The following is a 19,186-nucleotide window of genomic DNA, read 5'->3' as shown; positions in this document are numbered from 1 at the left end:
GAAAAATACTGTTTTCAAACTGGAAACAAAATTGAAATATTTACACAAAACTATTTTAATATTTATCCAACAATTTTATACATACTTGTTGTTTTTTTATGACATTCTCAAACATTATCACAGCTTACCATTACTGCTCAGGTCTGTATTCGTTGCTTGATCTTTAGTTGACTGCTCTCGACTTTGCGCTCTCCGTCTCCGTTTCCTATGACGACTGCTATGTACACCACCCGTATCATCGTAAGAACTGTCCCCAGTGTCACATGACCGGTCACATGACCTCTGGTCACATGATCTATTATGGTCACATGACCTTGCACTGGATAAAGAGCGTCCATCATGCGCTTCACCGCTATTATTCCTCATTGGCACATTATGACACAAAGAGTTTGGGGGGTTAGCCATCGATTCCCCACCCCCCATAGTTTCACAATACCCCGTACAGGGCACACTACTGCTTTGGTGGTTTATTTTCTGCAGAGAATTCTGTAGGCTTTTTGATTGGTTAATATTATTGCAGTTATTGTCACTAGTCCTATGGTGAGAGGGTAAAGTTCCGTTAGGATGAAAGGTGACAGGCTGAAAAACAAAGCAAGATAAAAATTATGAAAAAGAAGCAATAATTAAGCTTGTTATCCTGTCAAATAACACTCGGACATACAATAGCTAGCTGTAACTGGCAGTCCATCTTTGTAATTTGCGAAAAGTTACTACTATTGAAAACTGTTTTCACTATTTAAGATTACACATAAAAAAGTGTCTTAACTAAAAGAGATAAACACAAAACAGTCATTGACAATCTGAAACATCAAGAACTGTGTTTGATTGATACCAGGTATCATCTCATCTCATAGTGACACCAGTATTCTTTTAAACTTATTAGTCGGCTATAAGAGGCTTAAATATTAACACATCGAATAATTTCTTAACAAATATGAGCATAGTTAAGCATAAACTTAAGCTAAGTGCATACAGGATAATGAGATGATCCATCGGAAGAGTGCAGTGTGTCCAACTCCGACATAGGGTTCACGTTAATGTTCATTTTATGGTAGTTTCCCGGAACATGGCCGTTCACTACTGTCCCGTTTATTCCATTCATTCCCGCAATTCCACCGTTCACCACTTTTTTCCGTAAGCTATCTGAGTAAATCCGCTGAGCAGCATCGGTGTACTTGGCTCTAGGGTCATTTTGTATGGCATCTAAAATAAAGGTAGTTTGTCATTAAACTTAAACTTGTACTCATTCCAGATTGATTAATCTGAAACTGTTGAAGTATTTCACTCCACAAAATTAAATATAGATGACTATTAAATGGAAATGGCCACACTGATGAAAAATAGTAAGGCACATGTACACTTCATGATGACCATGTGTACCAAGTTTCAGAACAATCAATCAAAAAACTGTTTGCAGCCAACAGACAATATCTATGAGAGCTCTGCAAACTGATGCCAATGCTGGTTAGAGTAATATTAAAGTTAAACAAGGGACAGAATGAACAATTATTGAATCAAGAGTTAAGAGCCTTGCTACACATGCGCATTTTTTTGCTGGGCAACATGTATACAATTTTGCTATGAGGCATTAAGTATTTCATCCAATGAAAACAATTCTCTGGCTCCAACTTACCCATCATCCTTCGCTGCTGTTTTCGCTGCTGTCGCTGTTTCCACCAACACATGAACATGAACACAATCACCAGCAACATCATCACGCCAAGAACAATTCCGAGTATCATGTACAACATCTCGCTGCTTGGCTGACGTGTCTGACGACCCTCATTCTCGTTTGATTCTCCATCATCATTGTCCTCGTCGTCGGGCGGGTAAATGGTCGTGGGCGGGGGCAAGATGATGATATCAGGATTCTCAGAGCTCTCGCCTGAAATGAAATGAATGGGTTTGTCACTAAATGGTGTCCATGAAAAACTGTCAACACATTCTTACAGGCATTGAGGTTTTATGGAAGTCTTAAAATGTTTTTGTTTTACTGGTATATCAAATATTATGAAAAGAATTCATTCTAATGGGGTAGATTACAAAAAGCAAATATCTCAATAAAAAGTTTAGTAACGGTAAGTGCTTAACTTATTTCTACCATTTCCTGCTTAACAGTTGACAATATTTTGCAATATTTGAATGAAGAAAAGTGATTGTTTTACTAACCTTCTGTTTTCATAACTGCCTGATTACTAAAGGAGCTATTCCCTGCCGCATTGAAAGACTGCATCTTAATGAGGTATTCGGTTCCCGGCAGTACGTCCTGGAGTAAATGGGCCCGCACGCTGGGCTCAAGTAGGGTCACATTTTGGAAGGGCTCGCTACTGTGGTACGGCTTGTAGTAGATGTAGAAACCCTCGATGGGTGACGAGGCAAGGGCGTCTTCTGATACGTGGTACTGCGGAAGGAAAAATACATGTACATGTTTATACTGGAGATGCAATTCAATGTGCGAATCTGGGGCATTTAATTATGATATTTTATCCAGATATTTTTACATCATGTTTTTATTCAGCATTTGAACACTTATCATCAGAGAGGGTGCTATTTTTTACCTAGTAAATGAATTTAATTACAGCATAATAAAATTTTCCCATCTTGATAAAAAAATCATGATGTAATTTCAAATAAGACTGCCTTATTATTTAATATTGCAGAATTTCTTACAAGATGTAAGACAACTGTTTCAGCTGTACCTGTTATTTTTAAATATATAAGCACATCATAAAATATTTCACGTTTAAAAATTAACAATGATCTCAATAATAAAATTGTTAACTTTAACAAATTTGGAGCAACAGCCCCATTATCATTGAATATATTTACCTGCCACATAACATTCAGACCATATTTGCCCTCGAACTCGAGCGGTGTCAGTTCAACAATAGTGGGCTTGTTGGTGGGTGGTTTCGACTGCGGGGGTTGGCCCATCTTCATCTCAAATCGCTCCGAGTTACCTGAGTGGGCGTTATCATTATTAGAATACACTGCTGCGATGCGGAATTTGTATGTCCCACGTGATTTCAGTCCCGACACTTCAAACTGCCGAACGTGAGAATCGATCTCAATGTCTGGAGTCTTCCATCGATTATCATTGTCTTTCAACTTCGAATCCTTTGACTTGGATAAAAGCCGCTTGTACTGAACACGAAAGAAGGCGATTTCCGGTCCTTTGTTTTCTGGCACAGTCCAATTCAGCATCACAGACTGGTCGGACAGTTGCTTGACCTCGGGAATGCTTGGTGGAACTAGCTTAACTAAAATTGAAACAAACCAGTCATGAAGTAAACAGACAATCTAACATGAAAAGCCTATTTATAAATATTTTCTATTCTTTAGATTTCTGAAACTGGAGATTTGGCAAGTTAAAAAAGAAATTGTAAGTTTTCAAATGCATCTCTTAGAAATATCAGTGATTTTGTATCTTATTTGATATATATTATGCTTGACTGGTATATTTTTGAATTTTGTACTTATTCAATTTCTGTTTAATGAAATATGATATAATAGTATTAAAAAATAAATCTTGTTACATTTGGGTTTAAACTGTGCAAGTCTTTATATATTTGCAGTAACCTTTCAAATTTAAAGTAAATGTGACATGACATCTGTCTTTCTAGTTTATCCAAGAACAGTAACTCCTATCTCACCTGGTGGTTCAAGATTGCGAGTGTTCTCTCCCTTACGCCGTTTAGTCTTCTTCCGTCTGTGTTTGCGTTTTTTGTGTCTTCTGTTTTTCGGCTTTGACTTCTGGCCCGCAGAAGTCTGGTTAGCCTCAATCAAGTTGTCCAGCGTCTTAGTGACGTTTTGGTAAGAATCAGATATTGAGGCTGAAAAAATTGGACAGTTTTACTCAAAACATCTTCATCATTTTTAACACTCTCAATTTGTACAATTTTGTTTATAGTAGTAGATGACTTTGTTAGTAATATGCATGTTATTTTTCAATTTAAAAAACAGGCTACAGCTACACATGTTAACTTATATGCATGGTTAGAAAGTAATCATTTTCCAAATAGTTGTGTTAGTACGAGATTAATATATTGTTGTTATTGTTTTTTTTTGTTTTAAACTTACTGTTAGTTATAAATATATAAAGTAGAAGAATTTAATATTCACCAATTACAAACAATTAAATAGAAAGATGTAAATGCCATACAAGCCAAAGCAATTATAAATAAAAAGAGAATGATAGTTATACCACATGAGAATGAGAATGACTATAAAAGTCAATACATTAAAAATAGAGCTGCAAGGCAGATGCATTTGAAAAAAGTCCTTTGTAAAGGGACACAATTAAAAGATTTTCTGATTGGCCTTATCCGACCCACATTTTGAAGGGTGAAATCGGTAGGTGGTGATTTTAAAAAAAAATTTGTTAGACCAACGTCCAGGCTAAAATAACTTTTGAGGCATAGGTATTGTTGTGAGTCCGTCATTCAAGGCCAAACAAACTTATTTATTACTGTGGCCTTGAAGAGCATGTAATACAGTTCATAAGAAGGATACAAGAGATTTAATCTAGCAAGGTTTCAAAGAAGATTTTAGAACTGGAGTATATACCAGAGATGTGTGCAAAATAAAGAATATTTTACCATTTGTCCAGAATTAGTGCTGTATATTTCAGCAAAGGTTCAATTATGTTTACATTTGTTTTAGGAGCAAATGGTTTCTAACTTGTGTGTGCAAATTACAATGTCATAAAATATATATATATACAGTCATAGGCTCAAACTCAATTGGATCGATTTCCTTGTTGGCTCGATTTCCTTGTTGGCTCGAACTTGATGTAAAGGACAAATTTGGTTTTACTCTTTGTAAGCATTCTTTACTTGACTAAATATTCGCAAAGCTTGAAGTGTTTTTGCCAGTCCCTGGGATATCTAGCCAACAGGTTTTGACTGTGTATATATATATATATATATATATATATATATATATATAATATATAATATAATAATATACACAACTTCCCAAAGAGTGTGCAATCAAATGTCATAAGAACTCTTACTCAATTTATTACAAAGTGAGTATCAGCAATATCATTAATATTTTACCTCGTAAATCTAAATAAGACAGATTAATAGTTGCATGCAGCCAAATGACTAGTTTAAAATTATATCTCATTACAATTCTCTAGTTGATAAAATGCCCCCAAAACCACCGTCCTGCTAATACACTGAAAAAATTTGTTAGTAAAGCATTTAGATCAGCCATGAATAATGGCGACCTTTTAAATATTTGATGACTAAATGTACACAAGTACCACAAAATTAAACTTTAGTCAGTTTTAGGAAACTTCTCATTTCAAATATCATAAAGTTATGTTATACATTTTCATTAATTTCATGAATGATTATGAAATTAAGTTTTCCTCATACAATATTTGAAATAACATTCAATCTTCACATACCAGTATCTCTCTGTGTTATATCCACGTTAACGAGCAGCTCTGCATGTGTGAGCCCCACCCTGTTCTCGGCAAAACACTGGTAGAGGCCCTTGTGACGCGCCTCTGCATGGGCAATATACAACCGGTTTCCTGCAAGTATAGTGTGTGTTTAATATAGTTGCATAAAACTGTTCCATTAAAAACAACTTCTCATTCTCAAGTTTACACAAAATATCTGCAACTGCATTATTTGAAATACAATGAAATGGAAGCTTTGCTAACAATGAGTTTAACAACATAAAAATAAGATTAAACTCTACAACATCCCCAGGCCCCAATTTCTTGAACTTTTGCTTAAGTAGCACGCATATATAGCTTTATTTCTATTAGCCAAAATACATACTTAAATTTGATTTTGGTAAATAAAAATGGTTAATTGTGGTTATCTTAAAGATTATTTGTATTTAAAGTCTAACAACTCTTTATAAATTGAAATTATTCAAAAACAAAAAGACAACGGGTCTACTTACGTCCAGCGAAATCTCGAAGAAAGTTGCCATTGTGGTACCAAGTTACAACGGGCTCAGGTCTACCAGACACCGCACACACGAGCTTTATACGCCCGCCCAGGCTAACGTTGACCTCTCGCTCCTTTACTACGATACTTGGAGGCTCTGTAATCAGAAAAGTATCAAATTTATACAAACAATGAGAAGAGTTATTATTGTACACCTGATCGTTTAACACACACCAAAACTAAATAATGGACTTTTCACTCCTTTACAGCAATCCTTGGAGGGTTTATCAACAGCTGGTACATGTTATATAGACAAATAACCCTAAAGAAAATATGTACCATATAAAGCCTTTAAAAAAAACTCCATAATAGGGATGCGGCTCATGCAGCAAGCAATTATAGGAGTACCACAACCGTGTGCCAAGGCTTGTCTGCTTTTCTCCATTCATCAGATTTATGAAACTTAGCCACACATGTTATTGTGAATAGGTGTGGCAAGTTTCATATATATATCTTATAATAATGATTTTAAAGTTATGGCCAACATTTGTTTAATTTTTTGGCACATCAACAACAACAACATCAACAACAACAGCTGCAATGAAACTGCAGGCTGAAACAACACATTTTATTCGTTTTTTGAAAAACTGCTACTTAGTAATAATAATAATGCATATTAATAATGGTGTTTGAAAAACAGACCTGCCAATAACACTTCAGAAGTACATACCTGAGACATTGAGCATGAGAACTTTGAGACCGTCCGGCTGTAGAGCGTTGAGGCCGTTGTTGGCCTTGCACATGTATGTCCCCTCATCCTCGACCGTCACGTTGTCCAAGTACAAGTTACCTACAATATAACCGTACACATTTCACACAAACAACAACAGGCTCGTCTTTTCTTTAACAAGTGGAACAAGGGGCATCAAGTCATTAAAGACAAGAGTTATGGGTCTTGCTATAGATCTGCGTATTGTCTCTGGCAAACATGTGTACCAAGTTTGATTTGAAAATCTTGAACAAAATGTGGTGAAGGTCAAAGTTTTGCACTAGGACCTGCATTTTTTCTTCAATATGCAGACAAGCTAATTAAACCACAAAGATTTAGGCATAAATTATTTTAATAATTTAAAATATCAATTATTGGATGTCTCAATATAATAATTCAAACAATTTTTTTCCATAGTTTAGGCTTTTTCAGGGAGGAAACCCCCTGCAGCCTATATTATCATAATGACCGAGTCATAGTTGTGATGCTATTACCATAAAGTACTGAACAAGTGTGTCAGGAAAAAGTAGCACTGTTATCCCAGACAACAAAATTTTGAACATATGCTAGTCTCTATTACAGGCAATATTGCTCCTTATTAACTTCATTTTTTATATTGACTTACTATTTTATTTCCTTACCATATATTTGTCGGTACCGCCCGGGTAACAGAATGCCGCCATATTTCTCCCAGGTGATGACAGGTTGTGGATTTCCGATGGCGGAACATTCTAGAATGACATTGTCTCTGACCGTAGCTTGGAACTCCGTACGTGGCATTATAACTGCTGGTTCTTGGTTCGGAACTGAAAGGAGAAAATTTTACAGCTTTAAACTTTGTAATAAACTTTTATCATATTATTTTAAACGATCATTCAGCTACGAAAATGTTTCTTCTGGATCCTGATTTAGAACTGAAACATCAAAAGACAAATGGTATGATCATGAGAAAGCAATTATATTGTTGAATATGTACAAGGATTTATTCTAGATTTCAGTGTGTGGGAGTGGCTTTGCAGCATAGGGCTGTACCTTTCACCCAAGAGATTGTTGGCCCGTGTTCAACCAGAAGCACATATTTTCTTGGTCTCTCAAACAAGAGTCAACCCGGTAAATGGACCAGAGGGATATTCATATTCACTTAATTTAGCTTCAATAAACTAGTCCATATATATGCACCTCCTTTTCTTTTTCAATCATGTTGCAGAATGTTTTGTTTACCTATACATATTATGGTTACAGCTAGTATATCACTCTGCCGGTGAATACACTATGACAGTCATGAAACTCATTACGCCATCGTAATGATGTATTGCCCTCTAATATACCTTTGTTCAAAGCCATCATGTTAACTCATTTTTAAAGCTTTAGGTGCACGTTTTATGGCGTAAGATTTATGTAAGCACTATCTTACAGCAAAATTACAGGCTTTTATGAACATGCTTAGTTTTAAATTCAATATTTTGAACCCTAATGACGGGCTTACACGCAAGGGTGTTGTTAAATGAAACCCAAACTCTGAAATTTATTGTAAAGACTTGACTAATGTTTCTGTCAATGACTAATATGAAATAAGTAACTTATGCATGGTCGACATTCTTGAACAGCGAAAAAAGGATAAAATACACAATTTTAGCCATTGGGCTGAATAGAAACCTTTATTTTTCATTTTACTTACTTAACTTAATTATTATAATACTGTAATGATCCCAATAAAGATTTATTCTACCTTTTCAACTCAAAAATCTTAGTTTCAGGATTAGAAAGTAATTAAGCAACTAATCGGGGCACTGTGTCAGATATAAATCATTACAATAACTGTCCGACCCAAACTGCGGTTTTAGTTATATTTCCTTTTACTTCTAGTGACATTAATGGCAAAAAGCTTGTTAGTTTAATGTATATTAGTTGTTCTTTTTAGCAACATTGTCAATGTAAAATTATAATGTATGGCTATAAAGACCACTGACATACTTCAAGAACATCAATGCATTTTCCATGACTCTAGGCAGACTATAAATACACACATTTTAATATGAGGCGTAATTTTTTTTTGGTTGTTCCACTAACTCCGACCCTATTTCATCCTCCAGACCGAACTCTTTATTGACTGTAATGTGGATTTTATTTCCGTAATTTCCTAAAAACTGAGGGGTTTTGTCCATTATTTCCTAAAAACTGAGCATATTTTGAGAGAACATGTTAAAATTAAATTATTTTGTATTTAAAATTATCTACAAAAGTGATAATTATACCCCGATATAGATCGGTTTGGTACGAAATCCTTGATCTCCAATACAAAAAAATATCAAAACATAACAAGTAATTTCTACCTACCCACCTTATGTTTTTATTAAAGAATGAAGCAATTTTTTTAAAACATTGATAAATTCCATAAAATGCCATTTTAATGGAAATGTTATGAATTTGTAAATTACTAATATTTCCCCCAATTCTGTAAACATTAAAAAGGTATTCATTCATGTATTCTTGAGCACAGCAGAATATTTTATTTACTAATTTCTTTGTTCGACTTTTTACTAAAAACACACTTATACAAAGCAAAAACCCTAGTTTATGAAATGTCAGATGTAAATATAAGCCCTGGTTTTTGCCTGTGTTCATTCTATACCATGAAGAGTTGGTAATAAATCATTTTTTGGTTGAGTTTTTTTTTCGAGTAGACATATAGGATCTTGTATTTTTAGGTTCATTTAGCAAACACATTAAAATTTTGGACAGGGGGTTTCAATTTATTACGAAGTTGAAAATAAGCTCGTTTTTTTACCCGTGTCTGACAAGAATGCATTAATATACATTTGTATGTTTTGATACGTTTAAAATGGTTGTTATTGTCTATTGTATACAGTAAAATTATAACAGCAAATGGTTTATGATCAATTTCCTGGGCTTGACTTTGAGGTGTTGGGTTTTGGGGTTGAGGGGTGGTTACTTTGAAATTGTACGCAAAGGAGAAAAAAAGTATTCAATAGGTCTTCAATATCACCCCCCATCCCCCACAAAAAAGGGAAGAAAACAAAGTATTGACTGACCATATTTGCTAAACCCAAATTTTTACTGTAACCCTCAAATTTGTCAAAGATGGCGCTTATAATATCATCGAGTTTAAGTCAAGATTTTCGATGATTTTTCAAGTGACGTAATACTTAGCACCCTTGACAGGCAAAATGGTACCAAGCCTACAGAAAAACACATTATCGCATCCCTGTTTCCAATTTAGAGGTCGGAAAAATGCATAATCTTTTATGTTCATCAGTATTCCACGAAAATGTGCAGTTTCTTCATCTATCATTTCGGGCCTAATATCCTTACTTATCATTCCTCCAAAGATTTAATTCGATATTAATGTTACCCTTGTTGTTTGATGTATATTTTCGATGGAGAAAAACGAACATTAAGAAAATTATGGGTAATTTTCATTATAGGCAACGACAGCGCAACATTTTGGGAAAGCCATCTTAATGTTTGTGTACGTATTGTTAAAAACCTTGTGTATTAGTACACATCATTTAGGGATAAATAGGCCCGTTTTACTTAATGTATTTGAAGATTGGAAAATATTCCATCAACTCGGCCATTATAACCATAAAACACATCATAGTAGCATAAATTAGTTGATAAACACCCGAAAATCGGCACATTACAACAGATATTGTCTTTACAACCAGACATTTTAATCTAGCATGCGTGCAGAGGGCAAGTTCCTGCAGGAAACTTTCAAAAATATCACAATGTTGGTGGTCTAAAGGTAAGTAAAGGTAATTTCATAATTGATATATATCGGGGGCCACCTGTAAAGCTATAGCTCCTGTCAATAATCTAGACATTAGAAACAGCAAGCTCCGAACATTATAGCCAGTGTTAATGTCAATGCTTCTGTTCCGTTTCATATCAACAGACATTAAATGCAATTAGTCTAGGACTTGTGAAAACAAGCAAAAAACACTGCAAAGGAACGACAAACCGACCAACCGACCCGAGGTTTACTCAAATATAACCAGTCAAACTTTATTTGTAAGTGGTTATAATAAGACAGTCCCAAATTCGGCTTTTGATTCTCTCCCATAACATTATCAATGTGAAGTCTTCAGCAAAAAAGATCCTGTGGAAGACAATGTGAAACCCTTAAGTTTTGCAATGTACAATGTACCTCGTATGAAGAAAATGCTTATAGTTATTTTTATATACAGGTATATCGGTAAATCATCCATAGCGATCTTTTTGGATTTCAATCCATTCACTTTGATAAATCTCCATTGACTACTTCCATGTTTTCGCTGCTGTCGTCACATATGAGCATTATTCATTTTCATACAAGTGCCAAATTCATTTTAGCCAAGGTAAGCATTCATATCATATGAAAAGCTGACCATGGTCCGAGCCCGAGACAATATATTATGAACAAGTTTCTGGTTAATGTAATGCATTTTTGAAGGGAATGGGCATACTTGTATAATTATTGTCACATCAGAATGTCCTTAGCACATCTCAAACATGTTTTTGTATGCCATGGCATCTATACCTGCCTCGTTTGCAACAAAAAATGCAGACCAAACATGAATGTTCAAGACGTCAACTTGACCACAGGCAGACATCTTGTACTAGTCATTCTGTGTTTAAATTGTTTATTACCAGTCAAAAATGGTGATCTTAACAAATATTACTGATAAACCTTTCGAAAAATCATGCAGTCTTGCAATATTATTTCTATCTTGAGAAATATGTTGAGAGTTATATAGAACTGTTGCCTGCTTCCTTAACTCATTGAATTAACGATATGAATGCAAAAACGCTTTAATTTCTTAAACAAATTCAGCAATTTAATACAGTAGTGCGTAAAGCCCATAGGTTGCAATTCACACAAAACAGACATGTTCTGCACAAAAAAACACTAATCAACTCATTTTTCAACTGTTGTTAGCGGTAAATGGTTCACTGCTACTTTTCTTTACGTTTCTAACGCTTCCTTTGGCTTCCATGTGGATTTAGGGGTCATTTACAATGTGAGATTTGTTACTTACCTAATTCGTGTCTGGCTGTATTTTTGGCTGCTTGCTTATTAGAAAATTACATAATAGGTTGCTACAAATTTTTTATACACATTCTTAACCTGTTAGGTGAGATTTTCAATTCATTTTTTTAAATTGAAAAAAACAACAAAAAAACAGCAAATTCTACGCCTACACAGTCTAAACAATAAACAACCAAAATTTAACTCTAAGCGGCTTGATTGACAAACAATTGATATTTAAACTAAACGGTTTGAACGACAATTTTTCACCAAAAAAAAGCCTTACCAAAATTTAAGCCAAGGTGGTCTGAACAACAAACAACCAATCTTTAATCCTACATGTAGGTGGTTTGAATAAAAAAAACCCCAAAATTTAAGCCTGGGTAGTTTGAACGACATTGCACCCAATTTGAAGCCTAGACAGTTTGAATGACAAATAACCAAAATTTAAATCTAAGCAGTTTGAGCAACACGTTACCCATACATGCCATATTTCTGAGAGGCTTACCAGGGGATTTTGGTCTGAATTCCAGGGGCTTTTGATATTACACCAGGGGATTTTTACGCGACGAAAATTTGCACAATATCTGCATTTTATAATATAAAAATAAATACAGAAATACATTCAAATTACAATAATTTTTTGACTTAGTCATCATGGTCCTTCATGGAATTTCACACTCATAATATTATTGATGCTTTCCACTGTCAACCTTAAGCAAGTTTTGAAAATTCCGGGGGATTTTTTTCCCCCGCCAGGGGATATGGCATGTATGCATTACCCTAATTTAAGCCTACCACGTTTGAACAATGAGGCACCAGAATTTAAGTCTTAGCAGTTTGAGCAACACCATAACCTTAATTTAAACCTACCACGTTTGAACAACGAGGCACCAGAATTTAAGCCTAGGCAGTTGGAATCTGCCTGTAGTTATGATTTTTTTATACATCTTGATTGCTCATCATGTTACCGATGCCGCTGCTTATAATAGCACTGTAAAATCTGAGCCGTCTTTAAACAACCTCACATGTTTGATATGCTGCAGAATTTACGAGATATTTTCCCCGAGATACGTGAAATGGCTGAATTTAATAAATATATGTAACTACTTAGGTTGGCACACTTGCCTCGGAACTTCAGTTCCGAAACCTCAATCTGTTTTATGCTATGTTGAAGAAATGGGTATGATCATTTCTATTAGAAGCACTCATTGTAACAAAACAGTTGCATGTTTCTGATGGGAATACGAGAACATGTATGAAATGTTTTGGATTTATGTGAGGACTGCGATTTATTTGAATGACAGCATTTCTATGAAGAGCATCACCCATGTTTACCAATGTAGTTCCATTTTACAAGAGTTGATCAACAAAATATTCAACAGTTAATAAGGCAACCAGTAATGGGCTTTGCATGCATTATTGCCAAAGTGTTAAAAAAGTGCATGACCACTCCCCAACAAGCCCAGGATATCATCAAAATTAGACCTTGTGATTAACAAACCTGAATTCTCATGCTTTTACTTGGCATCAAATGTTTTATCAAGCCCTGTATTATAAAATTCAGAATTTGAGCAAGCTTGAAAGATATTGTATCGGTGCAAGGCTTGCAGGCTTGTGTTAATTTCGACCACTGAGGATATGACAATAAATAACTGTTTTTCTTTGGAAAACAGACAAGTTATACATGGAACTGAACAAACCTTCTGTGTTGACCACATGTAGCTGTATTGTGTGTTTTGCGGCCCGTACCCGGCCCCGCATTTTGTTTTCTGCCATACATTGGTACTGCCCCTGGTCGCTAGTGGTTACCCGTAGAATCTGGAGGTTACCCGACGGTAGAATTTTGAAGCGATCTGAAATATATCAAATATTTTTTTTATATTCAGCGTTATTTCACACCATTGTAAAATAATGTTACACAGTACAAATGCGCACATGTCAAAAGATTAGTAGATTTGATTGGCACAGACGTCTTTAAGCTTTGCCAAATTACCAATTAGTATTATGTGACCCAAGGAAAGATAACACCTAAATGAAACGTGAAAGCTATTTTTGGGACCTTGATCAAAAGTAACGTGTTTTTTTCGTATCCCTGGCAAGGAGTTATCTGTTGGCGCAATTGTTTTATGCAAACTAGTTATGGCCATGCAGATAGTGCTAATTGAATGCTATATGTCTGCAGATTTGACGGTTTAATGGTGTCTTTTACAGGGGCATAGTTTTGATTCGATGTTGCACAGGGAAAACGTGCCATAAGTGATTCAAATTATGTGTGGAGATTGGCAAATAAAAATTCAATTTTCGAGCTCCTTTCATGTCGTTTTTAGTATGGCACATTTTAAGTATATTTTTATCATCATGAGTTTTGGAGGCCAATTTGGAATCCTTGATGCCAAGGAAGTGAGGCGTAACAACTTTTTCTGACTTATGTTAATCATGATGCAATTTTAATTCAACCATTGTTTTTGTTTTTACAAATATATCTGACAAACAATATTTTAACATCTTTATTTTGTAAAAAACGGGAAACAAAATCCTACATTCCAGGAGACCTCAGAAACAAACTAATCAAATAAACTGATAAGCCTGTTGGCTTGAAACATTTTATATAAATCATAATTACTGCTATCTTCCATTAGAATGTTTTATTAGGCCTATATGTCCATTTAGATAAAACATAATAGCCCACTAATGTGACTTGGGAATTAAAAACATTTGTGGATAATTGTAAAGTATACATTTTTGATAGAAGGTAGATGGTCGTAGCCAGAAACTCCCCTAAATAAAAGGGTAATGGAACAGTTTTGCATAGCAATACAGAAGGAAAGATATACCAATCATATTGACTTTTTTTAATAACATTATTCTGAAATATCATACCACCAGCATATTTTTTCATATTATACCTCACATAAACTTGTCCCTTCAGTCCGTATATCATTTTATTTTTATGAAAATCCTGTTTAATGACGTGAGCGGTCCATATTATATTTTTGGCCGGTCCGGACCTCGCCAAAAATGTAATATGGACCGCTCACGTCATACAAATGGTAAGTGTGGCTTGCTATTTTCACAACGGCAAAAACTTGTCGCAAGTAAACATTATTAGCTTTGTTCAATAAAACACATTTAAATCACTTTAAGGATATTGAATTGTAATGAAAAGTGTTCGGTATAATATAAGGAATATAACACACCACTTCGGGCCATATGGCATTATAAGGACCGGTCAGTCAGCCCCTGAAGGTGAATGGACCTCGGCTAACACCTCAGTCCATATAAACCAGTCCTTATAATGTTATATGACCTTCAGTGGTGTGTTATATTTCTTAAATATAGCCACTTTGAACTGTATGCTTATTATACATGGGCAGGAATTTTGTAAAATTTAGCACAACTTTATGGGTCATGTTTTTTATAAAATAGAATATATTTCTTTTCAATTTAGAACCATTCCATACAATCACGTAATCAGAACAATTAATGCCATGGAAAATGGATTAATTTAAGCCAAATTAGGCTTATCAGTATGAAACAAACAGTTTGACTGCAATAATTGAGAAATAGATTTCTTGCGATCAGCAAGACTCAAGGGGCATAACTCTTACAGTAACACTTAACTCTAATTATATTTCAAAACAGTAGTCCCTTTTTTCTTCTGTAAAACTTAAGTTAATGACCCGATTACAATTTCTATCAGATCTTTGGCTCAATGGTTGTCAGTAATGGGTAGAAATTATTCATATCCAGACTGGGTTACAAAGAAGCTTTAAAATTATCTTTCACACTGTTAAAATGAAATTTGATATATATAGTGGTTTTCGACAATGCCAAACCATTTAAAATGTGGTGAAAAATATGAGATCTGTATTTGCTCTCCTAATTGCAAGCTTTTCAGCCCTCGAAACTATCAAATTTTTGAAAACATGCCTATGAATGCTTTTGACTTGACATTTTTGCATTTTTTTTAAAGCTGAATACTTTTTTCCCCATGTCAAAATGCAATTTGAAATAGGTTTGTTTTGATATTTAAATGTAAAGAAACTTATCACAGAACATTTCTTTCGGTTCTCATGATTTAGAAATAATGTATATTAGATTAGGTTTCCGTAAAGAATTTCGCAGGTTAAATTTCTGTAATTTACACATATTAGTTGAAAATGAAGACAAAGCAACAAAACACGTTTTAAAGTTAACAGACAGTTCATGTTTCAAACGTGTTTTTCCTTACATCTTTATTTTCTCATTTCTGTAATTTAGTGCTTATCTACCTCAGATTCCTGCGGTATTTTAAGCCAAATATATTGTTAAAAGAAACTAAATATATTTCCCATACCCCCAGAAACAAAAAAAATGCATGATTAAAAACATTAAGGTGTTACGCCTCTTTTAATAACGAGTTAAACATGAATTGGCTAATATGCCCATTGTAAAGAGGCTAAAATAGTAAACAAAGTTCTGACGGCAAGTTGCCTTTGATATACATGTGTAAAATATGATAGTTATTATATAGAACAATAAATCTTATGGCATGTCCATTCATTTTTGTGCGCAGGGATCTCAAAAGGCACGCGCCCTGTGCATTTTATAGGACATGTACAGTATCATTTTTAGATGGCCCACTTTCTTAACTTCAAAAAAATCAAAACTTGGTAAGCCCTGCAAAGGTCTCAAAACTTGTTAAGCCCTGGAAAGGTCTCAAAACTTGTTAAGCCCTGCAAAGGTCTCAAAACTTGTTTAGCCCTGCAAAGGTCTCAAAACTTGTTAAGCCCTGCAAAGGTCTCAAAACTTGGTAAGCCCTGCAAAGGTCTCAAAACTTGTTAAGCCCTGCAAAGGTCTCAAAACTTGTTTAGCCCTGCAAAGGTCTCAAAACTTGTTAAGCCCTGCAAAGGTCTCAAAACTTGTTAAGCCCTGCAAAGGTCTCAAAACTTGTTTAGCCCTGTAAAGGTCTCAAAACTTGTTAAGCCCTGCAAAGGTCTCAAAACTTGTAAAGCCCTGCAAAGGTCTCAAAACTTGTTAAGCCCTGCAAAGGTCTCAAAACTTGTTAAGCCCTGCAAAGGTCTCAAAACTTGTTTAGCCCTGCAAAGGTCTCAAAACTTGTTTAGCCCTGCAAAGGTCTCAAAACTTGTTAAGCCCTGCAAAGGTCTCAAAACTTGTTTAGCCCTGCAAAGGTCTCAAAACTTGTTAAGCCCTGCAAAGGTCTCAAAACTTGTTTAGCCCTGCGAAGGTCTCAAAACTTGGTAAGCCCTGCAAAGGTCTCAAAACTTGTTAAGCCCTGCAAAGGTCTCAAAACTTGTTAAGCCCTGCAAAGGTCTCAAAACTTGGTAAGCCCTACAAAGGTCTCAAAACTTGTTAAGCCCTGCAAAGGTCTCAAAACTTGTAAAGCCCTGCAAAGGTCTCAAAACTTGGTAAGCCCTGCAAAGGTCTCAAAACTTGGTAAGCCCTGCAAAGGTCTCAAAACTTGTTAAGCCCTGCAAAGGTCTCAAAACTTGTTTAGCCCTGCAAAGGTCTCAAAACTTGTTAAGTCCTGCAAAGGTCTCAAAACTTGGTAAGCCCTGCAAAGGTCTCAAAACTTGGTAAGCCCTGCAAAGGTCTCAAAACTTGTTAAGCCCTGCAAAGGTCTCAAAACTTGTTAAGCCCTGCAAAGGTCTCAAAACTTGGTAAGCCCTGCAAAGGTCTCAAAACTTGTTAAGCCCTGCAAAGGTCTCAAAACTTGTTAAGCCCTGCAAAGGTCTCAAAACTTGTTAAGCCCTGCAAAGGTCTCAAAACTTGTTAAGCCCTGCAAAGGTCTCAAAACTTGTTTAACCCTGCAAAGGTCTCAAAACTTGTTAAGCCCTGCAAAGGTCTCAAAACTTGTTAAACCCTGCAAAGGTCTCAAAAATGCTGGAAAGGGTAAGCAAAAAGTCTTGTTGTTTTAAAGTTTTTTTAAGTCCAATCAAAACAGCAAAGCAAGTAACGAATGCTAACCATTATGTTTCGGTACATTTCGTATTAATTCATAAATACTTCATGTTTTTTAACAACAACTAAAAATCTGAAAATCAGACTTATATTTTCCTATGGTCTACAAAACTCTTGGGTTGAGGGCTTTTACAAGGTAGGGTCGGGTTGCCCTATACACAGGTTTTTTTTAGGCTAATTGATCAATATCAAGAAGAATTATATACTCATACCAAGGAATTCTTATTGAAGAGAATGATAGAAAAATTGTATACATATTTTTCACTGGCACATAAAAAATAAATGCTTACTTTAATGAATACATTAGCTTTATTAGGGGGTTAAAAGATCACGAACAAATGACAAGTACACTCAATAACGACTGGGTTTTAAACATTTTACGAGATTTTTGAGCCCTGGTTATGTAAAAATTACTGTGTTTGATGCAAATATTGCATGTTAACATATCATTACACTGCAGTTTCAAAGACTAATATGTTTTTCAGTGGATATCTAAGCTTGGTTTAATGGGCGTTTTCCTTCACAAACGTTACTACTTAATGTGTTTTCTCCTGCCTTAAACTGCGTTTAAAGTGTTTAATCACATACTGCATATTATTTAGAAAATTAAGGCAGTAACTTATCAATTTTAGTTTCAAGCACCATATAATTATTTGTTTTTGTTTTTTGTTGTTGTTTTTTACTGCAAATGGCTCTGAATTGAGAAAACACTGGCCGATATTATGAAGTGTATGTTATAAGTTTCAACATGATCACGTATTTTCAAGTGTTGCAGCTATAAGAGCTTGTAAGATGATGCCAATACTTATCCGTTTTTAAGGGGAATAACTCTTATTCAGGCCTTAAAGAGTGGTGCACCTTCCTAAACCTTTTTCTTATATTCACTGGAAAGAACAGTTTGATGGGGGTTATAATAACCTCAAACGATTTTGGAGATAACGATAAATGGCCAAGGTTAGAAATTTTGCAGACACCAACACCAGGGTCTGAATTTATTAACGCCTTGCGTCTGAGTATGAGACTCAGGTTCTGGAAAGTGAATTCACAAATGTTTCAAAATGTCCAAAATTTAACCATTAAAGAAAAAAAGATGTGGGCTTAGTTATAGAGTGGTTTATTGTTAACAGTTATGGGAATTTTTGGATTTATTGCTTTTGTATGAGAACCTTTACAATGTATTGAAAATATGCATTCCTGAGTCTGAGTCTCAATCTGAGACATCTCAATCTGAGTCTCAAAATGTGAGTGAATATGGGCCGAAAGCTATGACAATACTCATAAAGCAGACGACATAAGACAACTATGCTATTAGACTGGTTACCTGTGTCAGAATTGATGATTTTAGACTGGTTGTATCGGAACATAATCGTGGCAGGCGGTCGACTCCCTGGTGGTTGGCATGGCAACATCACGTTCGAACCAACGGAAACATTTAAATGGAGGTCTTTTCGTTCTTCAAATTTGTGTAATACTGAAATGGATGAAAATAAATGTAATATTATTGAATTA

At 35.0% G+C, this 19,186-nt stretch overlaps 1 protein-coding gene across 4 annotated transcripts in view; it reads right to left on the bottom strand.

Moving 5' to 3' along the window:
- Nucleotides 1-19,186, bottom strand: part of LOC128234548 (cell adhesion molecule-related/down-regulated by oncogenes-like) — an 89,139-nt gene that overhangs the window by 3,921 nt on the left and 66,032 nt on the right. For all 4 annotated transcript variants that reach the window (XM_052948815.1, XM_052948817.1, XM_052948816.1 and 1 more), the window contains 12 exons: nt 18,999-19,148; nt 13,417-13,569; nt 7,323-7,487; nt 6,643-6,762; nt 5,926-6,069; nt 5,417-5,545; nt 3,654-3,833; nt 2,830-3,260; nt 2,170-2,401; nt 1,634-1,885; nt 974-1,203; nt 129-579 (listed from right to left, as the gene is read on the bottom strand). In XM_052948815.1, coding sequence (XP_052804775.1) covers nt 129-579; nt 974-1,203; nt 1,634-1,885; nt 2,170-2,401; nt 2,830-3,260; nt 3,654-3,833; nt 5,417-5,545; nt 5,926-6,069; nt 6,643-6,762; nt 7,323-7,487; nt 13,417-13,569; nt 18,999-19,148 — 2,637 coding nt within the window. The remainder of the gene's footprint in view (nt 1-128; nt 580-973; nt 1,204-1,633; nt 1,886-2,169; nt 2,402-2,829; nt 3,261-3,653; nt 3,834-5,416; nt 5,546-5,925; nt 6,070-6,642; nt 6,763-7,322; nt 7,488-13,416; nt 13,570-18,998; nt 19,149-19,186) is intronic.

This window comes from Mya arenaria, chromosome 5 (genome assembly GCF_026914265.1).
Source record: "Mya arenaria isolate MELC-2E11 chromosome 5, ASM2691426v1".
Classification (NCBI taxonomy): domain Eukaryota; kingdom Metazoa; phylum Mollusca; class Bivalvia; order Myida; family Myidae; genus Mya; species Mya arenaria.
The sequence above is the reverse complement of the archived record's forward strand: the minus strand, read 5'-3'. Positions and strand labels throughout refer to the sequence as shown.